The 20,902-nt window shown below is 39.1% G+C and overlaps 1 protein-coding gene across 1 annotated transcript in view; it reads left to right on the forward strand.

The window, feature by feature from the left end:
• Positions 1-5,303: 5,303 nt before the first annotated feature.
• LOC142154962 (annexin A1-like) overlaps positions 5,304-20,902 on the forward strand; it is a 28,520-nt gene continuing 12,921 nt past the window's right edge. The window contains exons 1-3 of the mRNA XM_075210986.1: positions 5,304-5,411; positions 12,079-12,156; positions 20,143-20,242. Coding sequence (XP_075067087.1) covers positions 12,082-12,156; positions 20,143-20,242 — 175 coding nt within the window. The 5' untranslated portion in view covers positions 5,304-5,411; positions 12,079-12,081. The remainder of the gene's footprint in view (positions 5,412-12,078; positions 12,157-20,142; positions 20,243-20,902) is intronic.

The raw sequence follows: 20,902 nt of genomic DNA on the forward strand, positions 1-20,902 counted from the left end.
TCAGCATGGTTGAACCAAAGTATAGTGCAATCCAGGATGGAGATCATGAGTAATCTGCAGTCAGGAAATAGAAAGACAAGATAGGACAGCAAATCAAGCTCTACCCTTTTCGCATAGATTAATAAGGAATAAGAATACTTTCTGTATACTCACCACAAAATATAAGTATTCTTATTCCTTATTAATCTATGTGAAAATGGTAGATTTGTTGTCCTATCTTCTCTTGGTATGCTATATTGTGCTTTATTGACTGATGCACGGTCAATATAGGTTTTAATCGAGCAGCAATCTTTATGAAGCGCACTAGTGAACTCAGATCTTATCTTTGTCAGCATATAGAGATCTTTTCCAAGAACTTACAAAGTGCAGTGGAGAAAATACAATTTAATACCCCTATATCCTGCAATGCCAAATGGCAACTCCTAGGGTTAAATGTATCAAGCTGTGAGTTTCTGGTGGGTTTGAAAAGTGGAGATGTTGCCTGTAGCAACCAAAAAGATTCTAACTATTTTTTATTTAGTACATTCTACAAAATGATAGCTAGAATCTGATTGGTTGCTATAGGCAACATCTCCACTTTTCAAACCCGCCAGAATCTTGCAACTTGATACATTTATCCCCTGGTGTTAAGTAATACATATTAGACAAATATCCAATTTAAAAATTTCCTATTCTTGCCATGGTAATTCTAAAGCATAATACAGTTATTACATATTACATCTTGCAAAATATAAATATTCATATAATTTAAACTTTGTCATTAGATTCAACATGAGGCAAATTAATTGATAGCATCTAATGCATGATAGTTAGCTCCCCCCTAAACAAGAGTACCCAAGCAGAAACAAAGCAATCCTTCCAAAGCAGTCATACAAAGAGAAACACAAAATAGTACTAGTAAAACAATGAAAGTGACAACAATAATATAATATAATAATTTAGTGTTGGGCTGACTGTAAGCAAATAGATGAATTGAATACCAAAACCAAATTCAATTATACTTTGTAACTAAAGATAAAGTATGAAGGACTTAGACTTATAGTCATCAGACTTGAATATACTGCTGGTATGCAAAAATGAATATAGTAATAACTTAGATCAAAAGTAAGAAACAACAATAAAACACTGATGCACATCAGGCAACAGCAAACACAGCACTAAATGATGATATTAAAGCCATAAAATGTGATACATAAAAGTTTGTATAATTAAAATCATATTTCCACATATATTTACCTGAAAAATACTGATATTAAGAACTCCAGATTGGCATGCAGACACATCGAACTCTAGTGCTAGCAGATGCTGCATGAACTGATGTATGCAAGCACTCAATCAAAGAATGTCAAACAGTCTTAACGCATTCTAGATGGCATTCTAGGGGGTGTGAATAAGGATGAAGTGATGTCCACATCAAGGGCCTGATTTTGAGTTAGAAGCAAAGCTAAGAAAAGGAGCAACTTTGCACCTTGACAAACCATGTTACAATGCAAGGGGTATAAATTGACTTTTTTTTCATGTAAGGAAAATACTGGCTGTTTTTTTACTGTAAAGCACAATTACTTGATAGCATTATTTTACACTGAAATTAAAGTTGATCTATGACATGCTGTATCCAAACTATAAATATGTCCCTACATTTTAAATTTACCTCCCCCTCTAATGCAACATGGTGCAAATTTGCTTCTTTTCTTTGCTTCGCTCATAACTCAAAATCAAGCCCCAAGTCTGCAGTGTAGAGCAATTAGGAATTGTGCCCATGCTGACAGTGCTTGAACAGCCAATTCACGGGCAGCACAGGGGAAAGGAAGGGGTTTTCAGGTAAATAAACCACTCCAAGTGCACACCTAAACATTCATTCAGCAGATGTCTATTTTACAAAATGTATTATTCATGATACATGAATACTACTCTCCCAGAATGTCCGGGAGACTCATGAATTTCTGGGAACCTCCTATACCATGGACAGTTCGGTAAGTTAAATTGAGGAGTGGGGCTCAGTAAAGGCATTCATGCGTCACTGTGGCCTCGTCCCTGTTGTTATAGGCAAAAAATGGCTATGACAGTTTAGGGGGTGGGGCCAATGACACAATTATCCGAGCCCCACTCCCACATGCCTACCTGCCCCGTGGACCTCCAGAAAGCAAGTATGGTATTATTAAAAGGCCACACCATGTAGTACTTACTTATTTGAGCCATAATAAGCCATAAGATTAAGAGGATAAATGAGTATAGTATATATATGCATATGTATGTATATACAGTACAAGTTAACCCGTGCATTATACTTATGCATTCTAGTCAAATCAAGCTACTTAAGGTGTTAAAAAGGTTCTTGTCATGCATTTGGTGCTAGCCCAGGCCTCCTCAGGGGAAGAGCGTTACTTCCCGACGTAAGCGCCCTTTTTTAACGTGGTTTTGTCCACATGTCACCACCTCATCATTTTTCTCCATCACCTCATCCTTCATCTTTATCGCCACATCTATCCAGATGTCTATCCAGACACAGGGATCTCTCTCAGCGGTCCTGAGTATCACACTCCTCTCGCTCTGTCACCCCCGGCAACCACCAACCACTCCCCACTGTCACCCCCGGCAACCACCAACCACTCCCAACTGTCACTTCTCCTTCAAGAAATATATATATATATTTTTAAAATCTTTATAAACACTTTTAACAATTAACAAATTAAATTAACAAATTAAAAACATCTTAGTATACCAAATTTCAGCCCTTTCTGAGTTTTTTTTTCCACACACACTAAGAATTTAGTAGGTCAGTGTATACCTCTGCCCAGCAGGTGGCGCTGCAGCAAATTTCAGCCCTTTCTTAGTTTTTTTTCCCACACACACTAAGAATTTAGTAGGTCAGTGTATAACTTCGCCCAGCAGGTGGCGCTGCAGCTTGGGTTTTTTTTTCCACACACAGACACATGCCACTAGGCTTTTATACAGTATAAACAATTATAGTCTTTATATTTCTGCCTAGAGCAGTGTTGGCTAACCTGTGACACTCCAGGTGTTGTGAAACTAGAAGTCCCAGCATGCTTTGCCAATATATAGCAGCTTATTGCTGGAAGGGTATGCTGGGACTTGTAGTTTCACAACACCTGGAGTGTCACAGGTTAGCCAACACTGGCCTAAAGTAATGCCATTATTTCTAAATTATATTTTACATTTGGTTTTCTTCACTTTGTTGCTGTTAATTGAGTAACACCTATTTTACAGTCCATGTATATTGTTTCACCTGTGATTCAAAACAATACGCCCTATAATCTGTTTTCATTTCCTGTACTTAAGCTACTAGTGATACAACCTTTGTAGAATTAATGCATCAAACAAAGCATTGTTACTATGACAAATGCAATACCCTTCAGCGTTTGAATGCATAAGACGTGTAATAAGTGCTGAGAAGATTACAGTTAACTCTTAAGTTGCCATTTACCTGTTACCTTTTCAAACTTCTGCAGCATTCAAACAGCATCAGAAATGATGTAGAGGAAGCTTAATAAAAACATTATTTTTGTCCTGTCTTGCATTTCTAATACTTATTTATTTATTTCTAATAAAACAAATATGTTTATCTTAAAAATATTTTCTTTTGCCTAAAATAACATTGAATAGAAATCAAATACTGTCATAGGTTTGTTAGTTCAATTGAAGAACATATTCTAATCACTTGCCATTAGTAATGCACAATGTTACTCTGTAAAATAGTTATTAATGGTTTGACAAATCTATAGTACCGGTATATAGTAAAATAAATGTTAATGGATTGACAATAATATACGTGTATTTATTTTTTGTAGTAGTAGTAATATGCATTGAACGAGCTTTTGTAAAAGCACAGTTTTTTTTTCCAAAAATAAAAACAAAACAAAAAAACTGACCGCATACCCAATGATGAAATTATATATAAAATCAAATGACACATTTCATTGAACTAAATTTTTTCTCTAGTTTAGTGTATAAGCATAATGTGAGAATGTAACACAATATTTCAAACTTAACTTATCACTTTAAAACACCATCCATTGTTACACAGCTGTGCAATGCTATTCTCCTTTTAGACCACTTTATAATGGAAGTGGGATAAGAAAGACTGTAATGCCATCTGCAACATATGATTAAAGCAAAAACAGCCAGAGAGCAGTGATTTCTAAGGTATTGGACAACATTTTGCTACTTTGCACTTCGGCCAGTTGCTTTTGGAGAGGTGGATCAGGTGCATTGACATACAGGTGTAGTATATAAAGGGTTGCAAATGCAAGTTAGTCGCGCCCCTTTGAGAGGGATAGGATAGAAAATTAGGAAAAACCTCTTTAAAAAGTGTATAGTTGTATAGTAGCTCTAGGGAATTCATACCTTACGGTACTAAGTGAAACAATCCATTTTTAAATGGTAATGTAAGAAATTGTAATGAATCCTTTTGGGGATAAGAAATAATTGACTATTCATAATTTTTAACCTAAAAAATATTTCGAAATTTAAATTTAACAACTTTCTGTAGATCCTTCTCATGTTTGATATCATTGTATAATTGTGTTTGATTCCTACAACTCTATTCTATTTAAGCTGTGATTTATGATGAAGTATTAACTGAACATTGATATGCAACAATGCATCTCAATATCTTTCTTCCATTTATTGTATGTTTTATATATGTAACAATGTTTTATCTTCTATATATATATAAATAAAGAAGTTTGTTTGGCGAATATCTTCCATAGCTCTCGAGGTAAAGCTGGCAAATCTTACATTTTTATTTAGTGTCGAAAAAAAAGTAACCTATTAGACCACATAGCGACATCGTGACAATGCGACAAAGCGACAGCGTGACAAATATTGAAAACACCATTTTTTAGTTGTAAACAAACTGCTGGAAGGAAATCTCGCTACAACACGACATAACAACAACGCGACAAAGCAACAAATCTTATTTTCTAAATAGCATTTTTGGTCCATTCACCAAATAATTTCTTAATATATAAAACATGTTTCCCAAACTTGCTACTTTTCCTATGTATTGTCCCAGCAGTGTGCATTGTTGTACATCTGCTATGCATTGTCACCTATCTACCTATCTGACATGTTTTTTTGTGAAAACAACCTGGCAATGTTGCTTCATAAGTGAGGATGTGCAAATTATGTTGAGAGACCTGTGCAAGTGTTTTTAGTATGAGAACATCTACATACCTATAGCAAGGCTCTGCAATTTGCTCATTTTGTTAAACAAACTTTTCCTCCCTACAGAAATAGTTGTTTAAACACGTTCTCTGTCATAACCAATTGATGAAGGTATTTTTTTTTCCTTAGGTGTGGCTCCTAAAAATGATATAAAGTAGGTCTTTGTTTGAAGTGACAATACTTGTCTGGCTGCGATCTAAACAGAAGACTGATACTATAGAAAGGTATGATTTATTTATTGCACACAACTACTTTTTTTGTTTGATAAGTTTGAGTAAGGAATAATGATCATTCTTACTACACTAGTTACAATGCAGACGCACTGTGGACCATTATTATGTGAGTAAAGAAAACCAAAAATGCTATTGATTGCATTTTTCAGAAATGCAGGGTTGATTTAATTGCATTTGTGTTTTGACCATATGTTTACAGATATCTATGTGCCAAATCACCAGTTTATAGTAATACATTAATTACTGACAATTATTAATTATTGCTAGCATGATTTTCATAGGCAATAATTACGAAATTATAGTGGCTTGTATCCCTTTAACATGACATGTTAGACTGCACCTTTTGATATCAGTAAAGCTTTAGAAATGTGCCAGAAATGTACCTCCTTAAAACAGAACAATCCCTCAGTGCTTATTTTACATTACTGTTGTTTATGAATTTAAGCCGTAAGCATTGACAACTGATTTATGAAACAATAAATATATTCACTATAAGCATACTTCTGGAGCAGATCAGTATTTTAGTTGCCAGCATTTGAATGTAGGTTTGGTGAAATCATAAGTATTTGCTTCAGAATGTTCTATTTTCTATATTTTTTGCTGAATTCACCCTTATGTGACTTTTAGATTATTTTGATGCAACTCTTATTACTGCAATTAGCAAAGAAAAACAAGAAAGAGTTGACTTTTATCAACGCAGAAAACTTCCGGTGACAGGGGTCTATTGGTTTTATTCTTTAAGAACTGTCGCTCTACATACTAGTTACATGGGATATTACACACCCAACTTGATATGGCCACCCCAGGGACAATTTTCCACTGGGCATGTGTATGTAAGAATGGTATGATAGAGACAGAGCTCAGTGTACTACAGCCACCATCACTACATGATCACTAAACATAGTTATACTCTCTGTCTCTCTGTATCTCTGTCTCTCTCTCTCTCCATTTTGTATTTTAAATGACTATAATTAGTTATTATAGAGTCCAGAGAATAAGAATCTATAGGCAGAATTGTATCTTATATAAAGAATTGGAAGACTTGTACTCTACAGTCAATATTAAAAAATAGGGATGTTTCTTGGGACAAACATGTACAGAGTCCGGTCTTCCAACCTAGGCTACTGGAAATTAGGGACTACTGGCAACTGTGCCATATTAAGATTGTCTTTTGAAGTTTTACCTTCAGTAAAGCATGGTTCTGTCACTGTAAAGTATATATGTGTCAAATCCATTATTTTACGAGAAACATATGTAACCCCCTGTCCCGGTGTGTAGTGTGAGGTGCACAGGTTAGGCAGTGTACCTCCTTCTCTTGCCTTGGCTAGCTCATGGGCATGGGTATAAATAACCTCCCTATATACAGCTCCCTTTCTCCTCCTGCATGGGTTTTATCTGATACATTATGCACTTTGGTGGTAGGGTGATCATTACCACAACACTAACTCCTTACTCCTGCTGCACATTACTTCCACTCTCAATTCATCCTCTACCTGCTTCTGTTTGCAGGCACATTGTGGGCTGTTTCTCTACTTTTCTCCTGAATCCACATTATGAAGACTTATTTGACTTAGCCTATCTCACCCTGTCAGTTCTTGGGGTACTCACAGGGATGTTGACAGGCGAGACATCTCCCTCATCCCAGCAACTGCTCCATAAGCACACACATCTCTAACACCCTCTCTCAGAGTGTAGCTTCCTGCTACAGCTCCCCTTCCTCTGCCTGGGACTCCTCTTTTGAATTGGGGTCTCTACAGGGGTTCCACTAGAGTTCTAATGCTTTGTAGCATATATTGCATTTTCCCCCTTAATACTCAGGACCTCCCTCCTCCTTCAGGGTTCTGGTGCAAACTGTCACCCACAAACTGCCAACTGTCACACTCCCTCTCCACACAGGTTCTGAACCCCCTATTCCAGCCTTGTTGCTAAACAGTCCTCCTGGTAAGTCTCCTCTGGGTACCAGTCCCAAGCCACAAATTCAGCCACGGAGAGGGGGTATTATATATATTTTGTAATACCTAATAATACTAAGGAACACACAGCAATAAACTATTTTACGTTTATAAGCTACAATACACAGTTAAAACATAACGAAGATTATTAGTTAACATTGATTTGAGTGAGTTCTCTGTACAGCGCTGCGGAATTAGTGGCGCTATATAAATAAATGATGATGATGAAGATTGCTCAAATGTGTTAATCTGCACTAAATTCATTTTGACCAGTCAGACATTCGTTTTCATTGTCTAACTTAAGCTAGACAAATAAAAGCTAGGTGCTGATTGGTTTTAGCTCAGATTTGAGCTATGTTTGTAAATGGCTATAACGAAACAGGCAGAACAGTGCATCTCCAGGCTCCATATCAAAGCTTGGGTAGAGGCCGGGTAATGGCACTGTAACTCATAAGAGGGGGAGCATGCACTAATCAGCTGAGGAATCTGCTCTGCTCTTTACAGAGAATAGCGGTAGCTTCTGGGTGAATGAAACTAGGGGTTCAGGGAACCTTCCGCTGGGGCCTCTCACAGGGGGGGAGCACTGGAATTTCCAGGTCCGCTTCAACTATGGGCCCCAAAGAGGATGCAGACCTGCACCCACAGTAGGTCCGCCACTGCCTCACATTATTATAATAACTGAAATGTCCTTGACCAAATGGCAAAAATGCCCACATTTAACTGCACACATGAATGTTTGCTTTATAAATGAGGGGTATTATCCCTATATCGTTAGAGAGATCTGTTGATACTCCATGGAGCATCTGAAATTTTCTCTTATGAGTACTGTATGAATACACACAGCATATACAGTACTTTAGGAGTTAATATGATTCTAGTAAATTATATGTAAATCATTTTAAAAAATGTAACTGTAAAACAATGACAGCCTAAATATCCTTTAAAATATATTATATTATGGAGATATAAGGATGAGAATTAACACATTTAAAGTAGAATAATATTTTTTCTAAATATTACTTAATAAACCCTGTTTAATTAGTCATAAATAGGCAAAGTGACTCATATAAGGATATAAACTGAGCAATACAAGGATTGAGATTAGTTACATAATTACTTGCGCAACATATTGCACAACAGTATTTTAAAAGGAGCATAAAGAGCTTCAAAGAAAGCTTGTACTGTACAAAGGCAACTTATGTGAATATTCTCTTTAGTTGACTAAATTAGCCTAATAGTGAGACAATAAAACTACAGAAAACGCCTATGCAATATAATGCATGACGTTATTTCTATAGAAGTTAAGAGATACTAAAACCTAACCAGCGGGTGTGTCCCAGTTTCTGAGAAGGGAAAGAAATGGACTTTGCAGGTTTCAATTTCTGAGAGTTGTCAAAAACTAGTTTTTACTGAGCAAAAGTTGCAGGTTAGAAGGATGACAAGCGTATGGACTATATTATATTCACTATCTTCACTGTGGTTTCCCCCTATATGAATGTGCTTACTTTACTCCTAAAATAATAGGCATGTATGAATCCAATACCAGTTTCCTTAAAAGGACTGGAGACTTTACATTGGTCCTGTATTAATCCTCAATGGTTTTAGATGAAACAGGGAAGGAGGAGCACATAGTTCATTACCTCACTTTAAGGCTGGGTATACACTAAGTCTAGGTACACACTACAAAAACTTTCGACCAATTTATTATCACTAACGATTTTACAAACGACTGAATCAGTCTGCTAATATACATGCATATACATTATACACGATTTATCTTCAGATCTGTGTTCTTTATCTGGTCCTGTAGTCAACAGCACAGTATTCATTCATTCATTCCTGTCACACCGATTAACCACCTAGTTATAGCTATCCACATGTCATTACAAATTTTGTTAGCTTCAGTGACTCTGAAATTAAATATTCAGTTTCAGAATTATTCTATCTACAGCACTCTCTACATTTATTCACTGGGGCATGTTCATTGTCGGTATCGGCTGAAAAGATCATGACTCAGTCATCTCTATAGAGATCGTTATCGTGAGTGCATACACACTGCAGGATCGGAAGGCAGTTGGACCGAGATTGTTAGTTTTACCAACCAACCAAATTAACCAATGATCAGTGCTTTTGAATGACTATCAATCAACATGTAAGTGTACACACTACTGGGATATTGGGCCGAATAAGTCAGTTTACAGGTGTTTGGCCCGATAATTGGCTGAAAAACCTGTTGTGTGTACCCAGCCTAATTAATCATCAAAAGGTTAAAAACAAACACTCAACATGAACAGGTACAGGGACAGCCTGGGCTGGGGGCAGGGGACTACCTTGGACTGGGTCACTGGGCCAACTGCATTTTTATTCCCTTAAAATGTTCCTAATAGACTCCTGACTCGATTTTTTTGACACCCCCCCCCCCCCCCACCTCCGGGCTAAAATTTTCCAGCCCTCCCCTGAAGAGGTAACACACTTCCCAATGGTGACAATGGAGTCTGTCTGCCTACCAGAAAATATAAGATGTAAGAGTCATGAGACAATATTCTATAGGGTCCAAAGGATGTTGCAGGTAAAACTGGAAAGGCAGAAGTCTGATGTCCTTGAGAAAGACCTAACAGTTATTAGCATTAGCAGTTGGTTGTTTACCCTAAGGACATTAGACTAACCTCTAAGACTCATTTCTGAAGCTTCAAAAATGCATTTCCACAACCCAAAAGCCAATTTGGTATGCTATGCACTTATTTTTGTGTGCATGCAAATGTTCATATAGGTCTGTTCTTGGTTTAATGGATGTGGGAATACCAGTTTAGTTTTGGCCCATTTACTCCCACTTAACGCTGGCTCACTAATTTTATCACACTCAATATTCTTTACCCCTGTAGCCCAAAAGACTGTAGTCATCTTGATGCTTTTATCCCATGGTTCCAGCTGAGCGACCCAATATTCACCCCTCTACCAGTGTGGTAAGAGTCAAGTTCAAAGTTTTCCTGCTCACCAAGTAACAGGACTCATGGAGTTTGAGTGATCTCTAACAGCAATAACAGGATGCTCAGTCTACTAGAACACTAAACATCAATGCATAGACTATCCCAACCAGAACACATCCCATCTATACCTGGAGCCCTCCTTTTAAGGATAGTTTGGTTCCCATGCTCATGGGGTTGGGCCAGTGTGGTCTTAAGTGCACTCCCGGGCATCCTACCAGGGATTGGCAGCTGTCATAAAGGGTTGTTACTGGATAAAGGGTTGTTACAGGGTGGTCCCTTCCCAAAGACACACACACACACACACACACACACACACAGGCCCTCATGCTGCTCTTACTCTGGACTGTCTACTTAGGATAACTAAGGAAATGGGTCTGGATAAGAGCTAGGCGACTTCAAATTTAACCTCTTCCATTACCTTACCCAAAATTTGGCTGCCATCTGATTAGGTCTCCTGTGTCCTGGTCGGATATGGTACGGCAGCACTTCTTTGGGACATGTTAACCTGGACGCTCCCTATAATGACCAGAATCCACCCGGCAATATTCAAATACAAAACAATACCAATGTCATAATACAATACAAATATCAAAATAGGAAAGGTAACATATAGGGTAAGTTGAAAACACATATACGTACAATGCACCCTTTGGAAGTCTAAAGTGTGAGAGCGGGTGTACAGTGCGTATGACCTTTTAGTTGCATGGGCTAGACACTCTCCTCTCAACACAGTTGATAAAAATGATATCAACTCCTAGGGGCAATATTTGGACTCTTCTGCTCTGTGCAGGCTAGGAGCACTAATGCATTTCTATTATGCCCACATGCAAAAATCAGATGAGTTATGTTGCAGGATGAGAGACTTAAATGATCTTCAGGGGGAAAATAGCACATTCTTGGGTTAATAGACTTGATTTCTTGATCTATACTTTTCAAATGATGCTCTTTCCACTTTACAGGGGAACTTTATGCATGAAAACATTATACATTGTGGTCAATTCTATTTAATACAAAGATTAACATGTACATCAATGACATTAAATGATACAATGAATACAGTCCTTGGATCCAGTTAACTCTGTTGACTTTTTTTTTTTAAAGTAATTTTTATTAGGGTTTTTTTCAAAACATAACAATGAATTTGACACATACCAAGAGAATGTATAAACATAATGTATACATATGAAATTCAAAGATGTTTACACACAATAATAAGAAAGAATTTGAGTAATTATCTAAGATCCGGTATACTATTCATGGAAAGGAAAAATGTTGTTTGTTTTGATTTTTCAGAGGAACTCTGTTGACTTCTTTAAGACATAAATAAACAGTATTACCAGAGTAAAAAACGTAATGTTTAAATTAACTGATCCTAAAGTGACAATATGTAAGAAGGTACACAGGAGGTAAAGCATGGTCAAACATCACTGGAACAATGACTGACAGCGTTATGCAAATATACAAATTCTTATTCACACTAGAGCATAAAAACAGATAAAATATTCACCTGTATTGCCTCTGTAAATATAATGTAGAGAAACAGGTAGGTTACAGTGCCTTTAACTATGAATAAAAATACTGTATATAAAATGCAAGTTAAAAATAAACTTTTCTTGGTGAAAGACCATATCTGTTTACTCTGCAAATTATATAATTATTTGAACTTACACCATGCTGCCATATATAGTTGTTACTAACACATTCCAATTGCTGTTTTAGAAAATGGAGCAACAAACAACTTGTTCTGTAGTTCAACAAATGCTGCAAGCCTCCCAGCAAACCCAAGTGAGCTGTACTGTAAGTAAAACTGCATTTCTTCAACAAATATGTATTACTATAATATTTATATACTACAATTGGGATCCACATTGTTTGGAAAATACATTTATTTGGCCTGCATTAGATTTGGGCTACAATTTATTTGGGTGCATTTATTTACTCTCTTTTTTATTTTGGTACCATTCAGTTGGTCACTATGCATTCTGGATACAGTAATTTTAGGTACCAAATTTAAATCCCTAGCCCAAGTCCCTATCAAAAATCCTAATCCCACTTTTTAATTCTTATTCTCAATCCTTAATGTGTAATCCCAATCTCTAACACAAATCCCTAACACCATTTCACAATTTATAATCTATGTCACTACGATCATTTTGAGAAGAAAACATAGTCAAAACAAACTGATGTCCAAATATCTGAGTCTAAATGTTATTAGGCATATGAACTAAAGCCTATGTGACCTGGTACCAAATGCACAGTACTAAAATGAGTTGGTACCCAAATGAACTGAAGACTGAATGACGTGTTGTCCAAATGTCCTTGAGCCCAAATGGCTGATCCCAAATGGTAATTTCAAATGTTTGAGTCCAAGGAGTAGATTTAGTAAAACTTCTAAAAAGGAAACCAAACTCCAAACACCCTTGTGGGGGTCCTTGGCGAAGACCAGAGGCGCGTTTAGACTCTGCACCTCCTTCTTTAGCAGCATCAATACCTGCAAGTAGACTTCAGTTAAAGTATAATCGTGACACTGTCATTTTCTACAATGTACTAGCTCAATGATTGCTAGAATCTGATTGGTTGCTATGGACAAAACCTCCACTTATCCTTTTAAGATTTTTAGTAAATCTAGCCACAAATGTTGAAGCCCAAATGATATGTAATTATATGGACAGTCCTGTAGGGTCAGGAAATCATTTATGCACTGTTTATTTCAAGCTGCCAAAAGTTCATTCCACAAGCTTAGTTACTAGACATGGATTAACAATTTGCTTATCTGGTGTTATGTGTTTTTCTACTATGTAGTGTATTATTATTATTTATTATTATTATTATTTATTTATAAGGCGCCACAAGGTTTCCGCAGCGCCGAACACAGTACAAACAATGGACAGTACAGGGAATAACAGTACAGAACAATAAACGAGTAATACCGAGACTTCAGATGCTCCAGGAAAATCAAGAATATTGAGGTTGGAGCAGAAGAGAAGGTAGAGAGACAGGAGGGAGAAGGGCCCTGCTCATTAGAGCTTACATCCTAAAGGGAGGGCAACAGACAATCGGCACAGAGGGAGTCAGAGGAGGGGAGCAAGCGCACCCTTTTCAAAGGAGGATCCAGGAGATGAGAGCGAGCATGGAAAGAGGGTTAAGTGGAGGGCTGGTAAGCCTTGAGGAAGAGATGAGTTTTGAGTGCCCGTTTGAAGGAGCACAAGTTAGGGGATAGATGGATGGAGCGAGGGAGGTCATTCCAGTGCAAGGGGGCAGCTCGGGAGAAGTCTTGAATTCTGGAGTGGGATGAGGTTATTAGAGTGGAGGAGAGGTGACGGTCATTGGCCGAGCGCAGGGAACGGGCGGGAGTGTGGATGGAGAGGAGATTGGAGATATAGGGGGCAGTAGACTGGGAGAGGGCCTTGTAGGTGAGGGTAAGAAGTTTGAAAAGAATTCGATAGGGGAAGGGGAGCCAGTGAAGGGCAAGGCAGAGAGGGGAGGCAGAAGAGGAGCGGCGAGAAAGGAAGATAAGCCTCGCCATCGCATTAAGTATAGAACGAAGGGGGGCAAGGCGAGAGCGGGGGAGGCCGGTGAGGAGAAGATTGCAATAGTCCAGCCGGGAAATGATGAGCGCGTGGATAATAGTTTTGTTTGCTTCATTAGATAGGAAGGGCCGGATGCGGGCAATGTTACGAAGTTGAAAGCGACAGGATTGCGCAAGAGATTGAATGTGGGGGGTAAAAGAGAGGGAGGAGTCGGGGGTGACGCCCAGGCAGCGTAGTTGGGGGACGGAGGAAATGGTGGAGTTGTTAATAGTGATGGAGAGATCCAGATGGGATAAGGACTTAGACGGAGGGAAAACAATAAGTTCTGTTTTTTCAATGTTAATTTTGAGAAAGCGAGAGGACATCCAAGAGGAGATGGCAGAGGCAGTCAGATACACGAGAGAGGAGGGGAGGGGAAAGATCAGAAGAAGAGATGTAAAGTTGAATATCATCGGCGTATAGGTAATACTGAAGGCCGAATGAGGTGATGAGAGCACCAAGGGAGGAAGTATAGAGTGAGAAGAGTAGAGGGCCAAGAACAGAGCCCTGAGGGACTCCTACAGGGAGGGCAGAGGGGGGGAGGATGAACCGGACATAGATACAGAGAAAGAGCGGTTGGCGAGATAGGTGAACCATGTAAGGACAGAGCCAGAGAGACCGAGAGAGTGAAGTGTCTGCAAGAGGAGGGGGTGGTCCACGGTGTCAAAGGCTGCGGATAGGTCCAGGAGGATGAGCAGGGAGAAGTGACCCCTGGATTTAGCAGAGATGAGATTATTTGTTACATTGGTCAGGGCAGTTTCAGTAGAGTGGAGGGGGCGGAAGCCAGATTGGAGAGGGTCAAGGAGGGAATTGTCAGAGAGGTGACAGGTGAGGCGGTTGCAAACAATATGCTCGAGAAGTTTAGAGGCGTAGGGGAGAAGAGAAATGGGGCGGTAGTTGGCGAGTGTGGTGGGATCGAGATTAGGTTTTTTTAGAATAGGAGAGATGAGGGCATGTTTGAAGGAGGAGGGGACAGTACCAGTGGAGAGAGACAGGTTGAAGAGGTGAGCTAAGTAAGCGCAGACAGTGGGGGAGAAGGAGCGAAGAAGGTGAGAGGGGATGGGATCTGTAGCAGAGAGGGAGAGTGGGATAGGAGGGGGGGGAGGGGTGAGTGTATTTGTATGGAGATCTCCTGTTACTTCACTATATCTCTGATAACAACATGTATGTTCATAGAATTGTCTGTTCTCCATAGAGATGAGTGGTTTGGATAAATCTGACAGACCTAAATTTTGGAGTTCCAAGTAGAACCGAGTTATCACTCTGTCTCTTGCACAAAATTTGTATCTGAAAATGAGGCAAAGCGTCATTTCCGGGTAAAACTGGATCTTGCGACTTTTGAATCTATATCTTCTATATATATCCCTCCCTCCTATTCTCAACTGTCATTTAAAAACTGATAGCATGTGGGGAGGTTGTTAGCTACAATTGTGTGCTCATAAAGTGGGTTGTAGAGTCTATTGAAATAGCTATGATTTTACTGCACATATCTTTACAGTTTATTACAAATCAGTCTGCTGGAATTGTGTGCTGGATAAGTGGGTGTGATAGAGTAAAGAGTAGACTACTGGTAGTAACAGTATGTTAGTAAACTAATTATGAGTGGACAAAAACATTATTTCTTCCTTTTAAAATCCAAGTTTTCAATCTGAAGTCATTAGTATGAGCGGCAGTATCACTGACATGTGAACTATTTAGTGGACAAAAACCAGGGTGTGTTTTTGACTATGAATAGCACACCTCAAAAATATATATTGCTTGCTTTTAAAAGTGCTTCACTCTGAAGGCAATTCTGTGAGGGGCCGTAGCATGGACATCTGAACATCTCATTGGGTGTTAACCTGGTGTGGTAACAGCCACAAGCTCCTCTTGTCATTCATGGTCATGCGGGAAGAAAATGTAAAAAAGCAGGCTACAAATCGGTATGTTTTTGGAGTGTGGGAGGAAACCGGAGCACCCAGATGAAACACAGGGAAAACATACAAACGCCACATAGATAAGGTCCTATTAGGGAAGCGCTGTGAGACAAAAGTGCTAACCACTGTGCCACCGTTCTGCCCCCCTGTTATTACATGTGCAGCGAGTTCATTCAAATAGTTTATCAAAGAGTGAAAAATCAGTCTAACATCAGCTAGCAGAAGAATGAATAGACACCTCATGCACCATCAACACCTTCATCATCAACCTCCTCTTTATTAGTACTTAATCCAGCATCCCATTTTCAATGCAAATTGACTCCCCTAATGCAATCCATTATTCCCAAGAGGCATTCTTGTGCACTACATCTGCACTGCTGCTGGGGGTGAAGCTTCTATACAGAATGGGTCCAAGAAAATAAAGCATAGTTTTAAACAACAATTGTCTATTAAGTATGGATTTGCAAGAGGAACCAAATATTGCAGCCAGCATTCTGTTGCACAGCAGATCACTAATGCCATGACAGCTATGTTAGCATTGGATGTGCATCTCATTGCCTATATAATGGAGCGAACATTGAGGGCCTGATTCATAGTCAAACGCAATTTGCACGCAACTTGCAGTTAAAAGAGTACGGAACTTGAGCCTAATTTCACCCGTGTTCAAAAGAGTGCAGATCTCAAGATGTATTTTGATTTACATCTGAGTATAAATAAGCTCTGCCTAAACATTACACACCATATGTTAGCAAACAGAACAGAATTCTTATTACTATAATCCAGTGGCGGATCCAGGGGCTTGCTGCCGACAGCTGCACACTGTGCAGGTCCGTTCAGCAGTGACAGTATGCTGCCCGGCTGCTCTGATTGTGTTTTAAACACAATCAGAGCAGCGGGACAGCACACTGTCACTGCTGAACGGACCTGCACATACTGTGCAGCCGCCGGCAGCCTTAGAACACAGAAAGGGGGCGGGGCCTAAATCGCCCCCCTAAAATCGCCCCGAGTAGGGCAAATGTCTGAGTCCGCCCCTGCTATAATCATGAATTAAAATCTATGCTTCAAAAAATGTTTTTTAAAACACATTTTTACACTATATACTGTACATAAATCAGAATGCTCTTAATGCATAGTACGCATATACAATGCTTTTTAATGGCTTTTATTAGTTACATACACGTTTTGTGATCTATTGGCATGCATATGTCTAGCCTTTAACACAAATATGATGCAGTGTCAGTCATCACTATAGTCAGCACTACACCTGTCCTGTAGCTGGTGCAAATGATATGACTAAAAAAGTGTACTTACGAGAAACCCAGTACTGTACAGCATCTGCATGGGAAACGCACTGTACATTGCCTACATTCATTCACCCCTTCCCACACTAGTTCCGCATTTAAGTCGTAGGCAGTCGTAAGTGTCATTTACGTTCAGATATGAATTGCATGAAATTATATTCATTAGAGTAAGTCCCGTCCTGGAGCATGCAAACTCCTGCAAGATACGGCAGCAAATGGCCTTACATGTGAACATGAATCACACCCTGTATATGACACGTACCATGCTTTGCACAAACAATAAATTTGGTTGTTCAGAATCTATTAATAAATGAGAGGTCAGTGCTTAGAAATGCTGTCTGTGACCCATAAAATTTTGAGGTATTTTCGCCATTCAACGACATTGCAGCAGAGGCAAAAAATATGATCTGCCATACCACCAACTAAAGCAAGGGGTAGTAACAAGGTGGAATTCCACACATTATATGTTTCAGCGACTAGAAGAACAGCAACAAGCCATCAAGACCTATATATACAGCAAGCCATGAGAAAGGGAGAGGTCATTTTCATGCAAGCTACTCAAACCATTTGATATTTGACCTTTTAACAAATTAAGTAAAATCAGACACTCCTAACATGAGTCAAGTCACATCCCTAATCAAACTACTGAAAAAGCAGAAGAAGCTGAACGAGGAGATGAAAGTAAGCAGTTCTGCTATGTATGTTGGCCTTTTAGGAGTCAACACAGTGAACCAATGTAAAAGGTTATTATCACATCTGATCATGCTTAAAAGAAATATATTGACCCATATATCATGCCACAGTCTGATACATGTATTAGTAGAATAGTGTAGGATTACTTTAATGATAATGTGCAAATTAGCATCTAAGGCAGTCCCTTTGAATTCCGGGAGAAAACAAAAGCAATTTGGAGCCCCTTGCACCAGCTATTGTGCACTTAAGATGCTCACCCTCCAGTGTGTTCTTGGGAAAGAGTGCTTAGCATAGCAAGGAACATTGTGAGCGATCGTTGTAAGAAGCTACTTTCCCAAAAATGTTGAAAAACTGGTGTTCATGAAAAATGAGGAATATTGTTGTTGCCACCAATTACAAACAGAATCTTTAACGCTGGATTCCAGTGGAGGTGAACTAATATTGTGTGATGATGATATTGACATCAGTGGTGATGATGATGATGATGATGATGTTGAGGGTGATGATATCCTTATCTATTCTACAGTTCAAAAAGCAATAACCAAAAGTTCTCTTTTGTAGGGGTGTAAACAAATCCAGCAATTCAGCCTCAAAAGTGGCATGACCTGTATCAGAAGTGCTTGGTTTGTTAATATATGAATGTCCTTTCTAACATACGAGTCAGTGGGAGGACCCAAGGACAAATCCATCTTGCAATATTTTACATTAAACCTTTTGCCAGCTTTGGTCTGTCATCTTGTCTATAATGTGTATTGCTACAACTGCAACTCTTCTAATGGAATTTTATTACTGCCTCTCTACAATGTGTAACACATGCTGTCTAATATTAAAAATATTGTGTATGTGGTTTTTCTCAAACCATTTCACTTCTGGGTACAAGATATCTTGGTCTATCTTCATTTTTTAAAATGACTATTATTGCAGCAGCTATCTGTCTTAAGAGCTTGTATTACTGCTATTGCTCTCTCTGTCTACAATGTGTCACAAATGCTGTCTAACATTGAAAATAATGGGTGAGGCCCACCTTGGTAAATCTTCTTTTCTAAAAAGACCATCCTATCAGACAGTGCTCTTCGTGTATGTTTCAAAAGTGTCCTTTACACATTAAACTGCTTTCCTATACCAATGTTGTGTCTTTGTGTTTCATAGGGATCATATCTTTTAATCATACTTGCCAACATTTTTTTTTTTTCTTCCGGGAGATGCCGGCTGGGACGTGGGCGTGCAGGGGGCGGGGCTGCGAAATCGCGTCATTTTGGCCCCGCCCCCGTGACGGAATGACGCAAATCGCGTCATTTTACAGTGGGGGCGGGGCTAAACGCCGCGATTCCGGGTGAATCGCGGCGTTTAAACTAAATTTTTCCCCCTTCCTATCAGGGAGATTGCCACACTCGTCCGGGAGACTCTCGCAAAATGCGGGAGTCTCCCGGACAATGCGGGAGAGTTGGCAAGTATGCTTTTAATAAACTGCCATGTGTTTGTGCTGCTGCTCTGTACTATTTTTAGCCAGCCAGCTCACTGCAGCCTTTTTGCCAATATTGGTGAAAATATTGACAGTTGTTAGGTAGTCATTATAAACTAGACTGTAAATGACTAAATGAGTGTTAATGCTATCAATACTAATATAGGAACAAAAACATGTCAAAATTACATGATTTTACCTGTTTTCACAATTTTTTTTTATGAAATCCAGATCCAAAACCCAAACCAAAATACATGAAGTTTTTGTGGCCAAAACCAAACACGTAGATGGTTTTAGATCTAAATCCAAAATATGGGGTCTGCGTACCACTTTGAGTACAATCATCTTGACATCACCTCTCACTGGCTACTGAGATTGTACTACTAAGATTAATCCATACTTGCCAACTCTCCCGGAATGTCCGGGAGACTCCCGCATTTTGCGAGAGTCTCCCGGACTCCCAAGGGAGTGTGGCAATCTCCCGCATCTGGATAATTCTGGCCACTTCCTAGTGAAGTGGGCAGAATTAAATCCCAAATGGAATCGCAGCGTTTTTCCCCGCTGTAATATGACGCGTTTTGCGTCATCACATTATGGGGGCGGGTCCAAAATGACGCACATTTTGGAGCCCCGCCCCGTTACACCCACCTCCTCCGCAGGCTCCCATATTTGAAGAACAGAAGGTTGGTAAGTATGGATTAATCCCCATATTTTATTTAGTGCCATGAAAAAAATGTTTCTTACAAGAAGTATTTATGAAGTGTTTTATGAATTTGTGTATAATTTTATGTTAACATACAAATTCACTGTAAAATAATGTAAAATACCATTTGTATACATAGGAAGCTAATGAAGTACAAGCTGGATCTAATATCCCACCTCGACCCAGGTACAATCCTTTAGAGGATGTCAATGCATTGGAAAAGGCAGTGGCTGCAAAAGGTGAGAATGTATGGGGCTCTTGACAGCGATACAACATTGACACTAACTAATTATAAGTCTCAGCAACATTTTACTGCTTTGATTGTGCTTGTATGTGCAATGTAGCTTAGCAAGCCCTGCAATCAGAACATCAGAACATAGGTAAAAAAAACAACAACCAACCTAGAACTATTCTATGTTTGTTTGTTTAAACAGCTATAAAGAGGTAGTACACTCAGTTCTCCTTCATTCTTTCCCCATTGTTGCACTAAGACTGATTTTCCTCTACCGCTGCTTTGCTTCTGCCTCCCAACTCTACCTATCTCTACATTGGCTCCCCATATCCTTTACAATCCAATTTAAATTCATATTCCTTACTTACAAAGGCCTCAGCCACTCCTTCGCTACTACATCTTTGACACTCCACACTCTCTCCTGGCTTTTCCACTCTGCCAATGGAAAATGGCTCAACTCCCCACAGATAGTCACATCAAGCTCCTGTCTCCAAGATTTCTCCTGTGCCATTCCCCACCTATGGATTACACTGCCACGTTCAATTAGACTCTAATGTTTTAGACTCCTCTTACATCAAAGCCAACCAGTCTTCCGTCTAATTCCACCCTCTCTGACCAAGCCTCTCTATGTCCACATTCTCACTCCATGTCACTACCCTCTTGTCTC

The sequence above is a fragment of the Mixophyes fleayi genome, chromosome 1 (assembly GCF_038048845.1).
Source record: "Mixophyes fleayi isolate aMixFle1 chromosome 1, aMixFle1.hap1, whole genome shotgun sequence".
Lineage (NCBI taxonomy): Eukaryota > Metazoa > Chordata > Amphibia > Anura > Limnodynastidae > Mixophyes > Mixophyes fleayi.